This window comes from Trichogramma pretiosum, unplaced genomic scaffold (assembly GCF_000599845.2).
Source record: "Trichogramma pretiosum strain Unisexual culture from Peru unplaced genomic scaffold, Tpre_2.0 scaffold120, whole genome shotgun sequence".
Classification (NCBI taxonomy): domain Eukaryota; kingdom Metazoa; phylum Arthropoda; class Insecta; order Hymenoptera; family Trichogrammatidae; genus Trichogramma; species Trichogramma pretiosum.
Window position 1 is genome coordinate 361,265 of NW_019641645.1, and position 9,848 is coordinate 371,112.

The 9,848-nt window shown below is 34.8% G+C and overlaps 1 protein-coding gene across 1 annotated transcript; it reads left to right on the forward strand.

The window, feature by feature from the left end:
- The first annotated feature begins 7,863 nt into the window (after positions 1-7,863).
- LOC106655540 (60S ribosomal protein L36-like) lies at positions 7,864-9,022 on the forward strand. Its single transcript, XM_014375969.1, has 4 exons — positions 7,864-7,948; positions 8,140-8,272; positions 8,517-8,651; positions 8,724-9,022. The coding sequence occupies exons 2-4, from the start codon at positions 8,147-8,149 to the stop codon at positions 8,814-8,816; spliced, it is 354 nt and encodes a 117-aa protein (XP_014231455.1). The 5' UTR covers positions 7,864-7,948; positions 8,140-8,146; the 3' UTR covers positions 8,817-9,022.
- The last annotated feature ends 826 nt before the right edge of the window (positions 9,023-9,848 follow it).

A 9,848-nucleotide genomic window follows, 5' to 3' on the forward strand; every position in this document is an offset into this window, starting at 1 on the left:
GAGAGATTACGAGGGTCAACTCCCGAATCTGCGAGACATTTTTCGGCCCGAAGCTGTTGAGTGGCTTCTCATGGAGTCCATACGCCAGAAAGTTTGTAACGGTCTCGATCCAAAGCCACTCATCAGATTTGTGATCAACACCGGTTACAAGGACGAACCCAAGGTAGATCAAAATGGCAAGATAATTGTGCATCGCACCACACCGATTCATTATCTCGCGACTCTGTTCGCCTGTTCTGAGTTTCTCGATGATCTATTTCTAATATACGACAGATTCGACGTGAATTACACCGACGACGACGGCGACGGCGTCACACATTTTCATGTAGCCTGCAGGTACGGCCTCTATGACGTCGTCGAGAAATTCCTCGAGCTCGGTCTGGACCCGAATGTCCTCGTGCCTAGAATGGGCCACTTGCCGCTACTGCACTGGGCTCTGATCTGCGAGCACAAGCAGTTGATCGAATTGTTGCTGAAATATAGAGCAGATCCGAATGTAGCCAACGACAAGGGAGAGACCCCTCTGCATATCATTTGCCAAAGGTACAAGGATGTCGATGACTTGGCCATGATATTCATCAATGTCACCAAAGAATTCAATCATAGTCCGTTTCGGATAGACGCACGGGACGACTTGGGTAACACACCACTGCACTTGGCTCTGCGCATTGGTCACAAGTATAAGCTAGTCGAATGGCTGCTAGAGACAGGCACTGATTCCAATTTAGCCAATGCAGAGGGATTAACTCCTCTGCATATTATTTGCGATAGATACGACGATGCCGATGGCTTGGCCGAGTTTTTCTTCATTATGAATAAAAAAATCAAGCGGACAGTGGAGATCGATGCAAAGGACAAGTTGGGCCGTACACCACTGCAATTAGCCGTGTTGAGCCTTGCAGCAAAAACTCTCGATGTACTCTTGAAATACGGCGCTGATCTTTCCAGCTTCCCTTTTCCTTCTGAGAGTAATTTTGCTAAGATTTTGGAACCATTGCCATCTAAAAGCGTTATGTATTGCAATTATATAAATAGATTGAGATTGGGGTCTCGCGTTTTGATCATGATCGACATGCTCGAGAATCGAGGATATAAACTGAAGCGATGCGACGCCCTGAAGATCATGGGATTTTTCACCAAGTACAGATTCTATTATGAGCCGATGAATCTCGATACATCTTGGTACGACGACCAGCAGTTCGCGAACGAAGCAAAAGAGATGATGATGAAGCCAAACCTGTCGCTATACGACTTGGTCAAGTTAAGGCCCGAAGAGGCGGAAAAAAAACTCACCTGTTCGGATTATTACGACTTTGCGTGCTCGTATAAATTGTTCAAGTTACCCGATAAGCTTCGTCAAGCTAGTGCTGCGTATCTGTGCGAGGCGATGTCGAGAGGATTCTTCCGTCGATGGGCCCTGGACTCCTTTTTCGAGCTGACTCGCCACGATCGACTGCCAATCGAGTGCGGTGAATTGATAACCAATGGCATATACACGAACAGAGATTTACATGATATTTGCTTGGAAGCTGCTGGCCTAGGCTTCTGACGACATTAATCATATTGGCAGTCTATGTTATAATGTCTGGAGTGACGAAAGCGCTGGAATGGGCCCTATAACCGGGGACACATTTGCAAGGGCTCCGAGTTTCGATTCGCGAGTCCGCGTGGATTTTCAAATTCTTCCCGGAGAAAAAAGGCAGCTCGCAGATCAAACTTTCCAAAAAGAGGACAGCTCAATCATACATCAAGCTCTATTAGCTGCATAAGTATTTTTCATTGTCTGCGAGCCGCTGCTTCATAATGTTTTATGGCGTCAGCGGCAGTCTGCTAAAACTTAAAAAATTACGTAGAATTTAAAACATGGATTAGTATATGAATTTGCGTTCAATTCTCATATTTATTAATGCCAAATACAACTTTTGATAAATTTATAGTCTTATCGATTATTAATAAAAAAGTTGAGGCAAGTAAGATTTTATATTCGTATTTTTTTCTATTTTTCTCCGATCGAAACTTCCGTTTGTGCTTTTTAGTTTTTTATACTGGAACAACTAATGCGGATAGAATACTTAATTCTTCTCGCAGATTTAGCCAGTCAGAGTACTGGCGTATGATATCACTGGCCTCATTATCACCAGCCAGAATAAAATAATTTCATTATTAATATTAAAGTGGCTTTCCAGATCTAACATAATGATTAACCAAAAAAGTTTTAAGGCAATATTTTTTCATATTTCATCGATTTTTTAATTTAATTATAATTATATAAGATTAAGGATTTGTTTTAAGAAGCAGCCGTTGCGACTTTTCTCTTTCCGCAGATTGATTGTATGTGATTGTGATAGGCTCTTCGGTTTTGTACGACTCGACATTTACCTGTGAAAATAATACATTGCAGAAAATTAAATTTTCTATTCTTTTATGAGATTAAGGATTAAGATATTTTATTTGCCAAAGTAAAAAAGAAAAATTGTACGTTTGTTCAGTAATGAAGATAGAAGGCAGCGTTGAAGCTTCATTTTTTACTGAAAATTGAGCTTATTTTATCTTCTTCTGTATTCAGAATTTATAAAAACGGCTTTATATAAAAATTTCGACATTTTTCATTAAATAGAAAATTTTGATCCCAATTTTATGATAACCCACACGATGGTACATATATTGGACACATATTACTTGTGTACAGAAATGCCCGTGTACAAGTTTCATGTGTACGAATGATACCTTGCCGTCATTTTCACTTTTGAAAACACGGATGAGCTAGCTAAAAAAAGCTAAATTGAATTTTAAGGTGAATTGTACACAGATAAAATACATACTCGTTACAAGTAGCATCAAAAAATAATATTTGTTCCTACGGGTTCAGGGGGAGCTGCAGCTTTTTCTTTTACAATTTTTCTGAACGAACGCCTCTCCAGACTTTAGTGGTCACTTTTAATGCAATTGTGCTCCGTTTTTATTTTGATGCTGTTTGTATCATAGTTAGCTTCGATTTTTAATACCGCTGGGCATTCTTTTTTGATGCAACCGTACCCCCAAAAAATATCTCGGGAAAATTGACAGATTTGCATTAAAGCGACTATATCGTTGCGTGGGTACGTGCTCGGGTAATGAATAACTAAGAAACTAATTAATTAATAAAGAGATACTCCGAGCGGGCTAAGGAGCTGCGCCTGGCGACGAACGGCCGCGAGCCATGCTAGGTCGACGCATCACGACCGCTCAGCGGTCCCACGTAACAATATGGCATCGACACGGCTTTTTTCGCGTCAAGTGATGCACGCTCGCGATGACATGCTACGGCAAACGCTCTCTGTCTCCCTCTCTCTTTCTGTATCTCATTTATACATGCACTCTGTTCTCGTTGATGCGTTTTTGCACTATGCACATATAGAGTAAATAATTGTTCACGCACCCCTACACTTACCCGCGTGTTTTTATTATTTAAAATATGTAATCGCGTTGGGCAGTCGACAATGCGTGTATTGCATTAACTTGATAGTTGGCCGCGTCAATGCAGTTGACTTCAGGACGCTACTTCTTGTGCTGTGGAGCGCAAGCAGCGAGCGGCTCCTATCTTGCTTTTGTTTTCCTTTTATAGACGTTTGTGGAGAGTTTAGAGGTGCAAGCTTCACTATTGCTCTGATCTTCACGTTTTTGTTTCTGTGTGTGTTATTATTTAACCTATTTTCTATGCTCTCACTTTCTTATGTGTTAATAATAAAAGCTTTGTTTCTCCAACTATATCAACATTTCATAATTTACCTCCGCCAACCGTTTAATTACTATGTTCATTCTAGATAGCATCTTAAGCTGCCATTATGCGCGCAATAATTCAAGCATATGCTTTGTATTATACGTTTAAATTATCTTGTTTTTGCGAAATTTTTTACGCAGTATTTGTAGCCGTCGTAATGCAAACCTCGCAGGACAGGATCATCGGAAAAGTTGCAGTTTTGCATTATGTATGTAGATTTGATTTGCAGATTTACTGATCAGAAAATCTATCTCTTTAAATCAGGTAACTATAACCAATGGGTAATTATTTTTTCGATAATTCTGTTTGTACGATCCCTGGTTGTCTTTTGTGTGCAACTTCAGATTATATATTAATGTGTTGCTGCTATTTTTATATATTATATAACGCGTAGCTATATTATATATAAATATGAAAGGTTGACTGATTATTCATTGAACTCAAAATTCAAAAAATAAGTAAGAATAATCCAAGAATAATATTCTCACCAGAAGAAAAGGAGCTACTAGCAAAATGTATAGCACCTCACAGGGATGCTATATTTTCAATAAAAAGACAGAAACTCTACATTATGACCAAAGAAAAGGCATGGGAGAGAGTCAACGAAAAAGCAGCATTCGCGTTTTCGTAAAAACGTTCAAAACGTTAAAAACGTTCAAGGTCTGCACTTGACTAAGATCAACGTCTCTTATATGCTCGCTTATTCGCTTTGGCACTTGCGAGAACGACGCTCTTGAGACAGCGCTACCTGGCGACGTCCAACGTAAATAAGCACAAAAGATACAAACAGTGACTTTGTTTTCATGCCTTATGGCATAAAATGTTTTTCCCGAACGTCGATTCAGCGAAATCAAAATTAGAAAATGAAATGATGATTGATACAATTAACGGAATGATTTACACTGAGCAACTGATGAAAAAGAGCGGTAACAATTATGAACCATCTCAAGATGGATTGGAAAAAGTTGTAAGCGAAAAATTCTTCAACAATAAATGCAAAAAATATTAATTAGCAATATAATTTTTATTCAAAGTGTTAGTTATTATCTATTTAATTTCCAATTTTTATTTTTTAACACTAATAACAACAAATACTTCTTAAAAACATTATTTTGAAATTATTTTATATCCTGATGTCATTTTTATAAATTAAAAGATCATTCAAACAAAAAAGTATGAGAATTATTAAAAAAAAAGAATGTATTTTAGTACATTCCTAACCAATAATCCTAACCAATAATTCTACAATATACTCACGCTGGATTTGTTAACAGAAATTACAGAAGAAAGAAAAGCTGATTTATTTTGGGGTAAAATCTTAGCTTATTCATTAAAAAATAAAGATTGCTTCAAAGATCCATGTGATTTTGTTATATCAATACTCCTTTTACCAAATTTAAACGCGAGGGCCGAAAGGGTATGGAGCAAATAAAATTTGGAAAAGACAAATTTGCGCAATCGATTGAAATTCGAAACAGCGAAAAGTATATTATTTGATGGTCAATTAGCAATGCCTTTGCGCGAAGATAAATCATATGAAGAAATTAGCGACGAAATGATAATTAGTGCAATTAATACTTCTAGTCGAGAAAAAAATCCAGTAAAACCATTTGAAAATATTAATTTAGCTGCTCTTGAAAAAGCCTTTCTTCATGATCATACTTATTATATAAATCGTATAAAAATTGCCAAAGAAGAAGAATCGATCAAGAAAGTAAAGAGAAAACTGCGTGTTAATTATTTAAATAAACCGAACATAAATGAAAACGATAAAGGTATGTTTACGTATGCTTATATCGACGTACAAAATTATTTCTCAGCAAATTTTTATACAAATTTATTCCTCGTCTTTATCATAGTGGATTACTCGAAATCGTCAAGTGAGTTTCAACATAAAGAAAAAAAATAATGTACTGAAAAAAATCGTACCTACGCCACATGAAGCTCTGGGTAAGTAAAACATACATTGGCTTAACCCAGGTATATTATTTAATTTTTTTATTAACATAGATTCCTTTGAATCACCGGCAAAATTTGAACACTATGATTTAATAAAATCTAAGAAGGATGATCATCAAATTATGGTAAACTTATTTATAGCTTGTGAATAATTACGGCAATTATATGGTTATAGTTATGCAATATTTTTTCACAGATGTAACCAATGATAACTCAAGCGCAATTGAACTTCCTGTAAAACGATTCATTAGTTTATTACAACCACTGTGGTTGCAAGTTCTGAGGAATGAAATAGAAAAGGTTTTTTCTAGTCAAACGATTATGGATTTTAACCTTTCTTTGATGCAACCTCGAGATGCCAAATTTGAGAAATATGCAATCGTCGCACATTATAATTACGATGATTTAAATTCCTTTGGGTCGCGCACTGGATCTGAACGTTATGTCTACTTAAGTGAATTTAGAACTTTATTTAATGAAGAATTCATAGAATCATCAATTTTTCGATTTTTTCTGCATTCTCAATATCAAAGAAAAGAAATGGCCAAATGTATCTTTCATACCTACAAACACGAACACTTGGATTATAGTAAATAACAGGAATGAAGAAATAAAAGCAACGATTTTTTTATTTACAAAATTTCATATGAATTTAAGGACATCGTATTCATACCCTACATATACGCATTACATTGCTACATTTTGGTATTAGATTGCCAATCACAAGAGTACCGCAAATATTTATATAATACTTGGAAAAATGTTCGGAAAATAAATTAACAAAAATAAATTGGAAGATGGTTCAGAATTCGAAGAAGATGCCATGACAAAATGATGGGTACAACTGTGTGATTCATGCTATGAAATACATGAATCGCATAGTGAAAAAAAGTCTTAGTCAGATTGACAATTACGAAAACTACGCATCAGATAAATTTAGACTTTTGTTGACGGAAATTATCATTCTAAAATCTTTCTCCTTAGATGATATATGCATCGGATATGAAAACCAAATGAAATATTTAACCTTTTACTATAAGTGTGAATTTTGTGGTCGGCGAGCGCATAGAGAATGTTTAACATTTTTTTTTAACAGACAATCGTGTAAATTTTGTTTACACGATAAGAATCGCATTGCAATATTGCCAAAATTTGGACAATTAAACAATTACATTTCAATTGTAAATTGGATTTATTTACAATTAACAATTACATTTCAACTGTTAATTGGATCGGTTCATAATTAACAATTGAAATGTAATTGTTTACTTGTCGAAAATTGAATTAAAATTTTTGCAACCCTGTTGCAAGCTGATCTTGTATTGGTCTCCAAAGAAAGTCTCATTGACAATTTATTTACTGTTGGATTCCAACAAATTACTAAATGCAAAAACTGTAACTTTGAAACGGAATGTTCTCCCCTGGAAGAAAACATTCTGTTCATAACGTTACCCCAGGATGATGAGTGCAATTTTGAATTAAATATAAAAATTATAAAAAAAATTTATTCATTAATTACACTCTTGATATGAGACAACAGCACTGTTAAAGATGTATAATCAAGAATTTTTAAATCAAGTTGAAAATAAAATAGTTTATTCACCGAAATATTTGATTTTTGTTATCAAAAGATTTTCTATAAACGGAGAAAAATCATTTAATGCCGTAGAGATTACTCGCGAATTATATTTGTATACGTTCGAGTAAGTTTTATAATTTTTTTTTAGATTGCTTGGTTATTTCAAAAAATAAATTTTGTTTCATTTTAGAAATGGGAATAATCAATCGGATACCGTTTTTACATTGAAAAGTGTAATTGTCCATCATGGGACAACAATTAATCAAGGACATTAAATAGCTTATGTAAAACGAAAAAATGTTTGTTATCATTTTAACGACGATATCTTCGAAGTCTACGACTTCGAAGAATTTATTACATTAACAGTTGATGATGCTTATTTGCTGTTTCATGAAAAAATAAATTAATATACTGTTAATTATTTTTAATTACTTAATTTTTCACTTTCCCACTTTGTTGTCAGCGTATAGGAGCATGTTTTTACACGTCCCGGGTATCAAATTGAATTGCCGCGTAGCTCATAAGTTGGCAACAGCGAGATGGTCGATAAAGAAGTTACACCGCGCACGCATGTGGCAGACGACGCTGCCACCGGCGCACATGTTGCAGCATTGTTACCGAATTTTGATCCGTGTCGTGTAATAGAAAAAGTAAACTAAAAATTTATAATCTTTATACTATTTAAACATTTATTATCATAATTATGATCCTTATTGTCGCTAGTTATTGAATTCTCAAACATTTCTTTTAACGCACAATCATACACTGCGATTTGTTAATCATAATTGTGTTTATGTGTATAACCTTCATTATTGACGCCTGTTATTTATTTTTTTTACAGTTCAACAATGGCTCCGAGGATCGAATTGGCTATTGGCTTGAACAAAGGCCACAAAACCACCAAAATCCGAGTCGCTAAGAACCTATGTGAAAAAGACCGGACAACAGTGATCCGACCCGCTAGACTAAAAGGCGTAAGTACCTTTGCACTTGTATTCTCTACCTCTATAGGTTAAAATTTTGCAATTATAAAACAACCACTTACATAGAGATTTCATTATTCAATGGGCTTTGGGATCATTACAGAATGGTTGAAAATAAAAATATACGTTATTAACAGATGACTTCATACAAAAATTGCATCTATATCTATGAATAAATAGTCTCTGTTACTCTAAATGTTTTAATATAGTATTCTCATTGTTGAATTTATTTCAGCGTCAGACCAAGCACAGCAAGTTTGTGCGAGACCTCATAAGGGAAGTTTGTGGTCACGCTCCCTATGAAAAACGTGCGATGGAATTATTGAAAGTGTCAAAAGACAAACGTGCTTTGAAATTCCTTAAGAGGAGGGTACGTATTGATACTATATATGTAGTTGCTTTGGAAGTTTTGAATTGTATTTAATATTCATCAATTTTACAGTTGGGAACACACATCCGTGCCAAAAGGAAGCGTGAAGAGCTTGGAAACATCCTTGTTCAAATGAGAAAAGCTGCTGCTGCCACTCATCATTAAGTAACATTTTTTATTCATAAGGTTTCAAAATAAAAAATTCAAAAAAAATCTTTTCTGTGCAATCATTATTTCATCAATGTGCTTAGTTGTCAAATATCTTAAAACTAGCTTGTAGTTTTTTATTAAGGTTGTAATATAAAGAACAAAAATAATTTTGTGAGTAAAATGAGTTAGACATTGAAAATAAACTTTTGAGTTAAAGTTGACCTTATAGAACTTAAAATCTTCAATCAATTTCATAAATAATCTAACAAATGTCATGTAGTTGACGAACGTAAAATAATAGACTAACTTGCATTATTTATAAATGTTAACTTTTCAATTTTTAAATACATGAAATGCAGGGTGATCAGTTATAGTTTCTGTACCATTCGCAGCTTAGATGGTGCCTTTATAGATAAAAAATGATGTCGCATTAACACTGTTTATATATGAAACTAGCAATGTCACCTTGCTAATGTGAATTTGCCTGTCCATGGCTTTTAAATTCATCTGAACACAACCTGAACTCTGATTATTGAGTATTTATAAAAGATGAAAACTGATATTCTGATTGTATTTGTTATCTTTATATTTTCACTATTAAAAAATAAATTCAAGCCTGAATTGATAGTCTCAATGTGATAATAGTAAGCTTCCTCTGCGTTTTTTTTTTTTTTCAATTATCTATGTATTTAAAAATTTGCTTACAGTACAGAAAGCGCGAGCGCGCCAGAGAGTTGAGATATAATTTATGACGCGGGATATAAGCTTTGGTCTAGCGCACAATGAGCTCAGAATTTAAGACCCGGTAGTCGAACAACTTAAAAATTTAAATTTAAAAGTGGTTTACAGTTTCGATCGTATTGAGTATGAGTTAAAGTCCTTATGTATACAGCGTGTCAAAAGTAGTGAGTTTTATTGGACAGTATCGCGTGTAGTTGCAAATTTTAATGGAAATAATAACTTGACGTCTGTTTCTGAGCCATACTAGCTTGGCCCCGAGATTATGTGTGTGTCTGTGTGTACGCGTTGCGGTGCACGCGAGGGAGG

What these genes read in the sequence shown, in the direction of transcription:
- LOC106655540 (XM_014375969.1), top strand. Translation starts at nt 8,147, where the DNA reads ATGGCTCCGAGGATCGAATTGGCTATTGGCTTGAACAAAGGCCACAAA. An exon ending in GACCCGCTAGACTAAAAGGC is followed by an intron (nt 8,273 to 8,516) that starts GTAAGTACCTTT and finishes AATTTATTTCAG; the next exon opens with CGTCAGACCAAGCACAGCAA. An exon ending in TGAAATTCCTTAAGAGGAGG is followed by an intron (nt 8,652 to 8,723) that starts GTACGTATTGAT and finishes TCAATTTTACAG; the next exon opens with TTGGGAACACACATCCGTGC.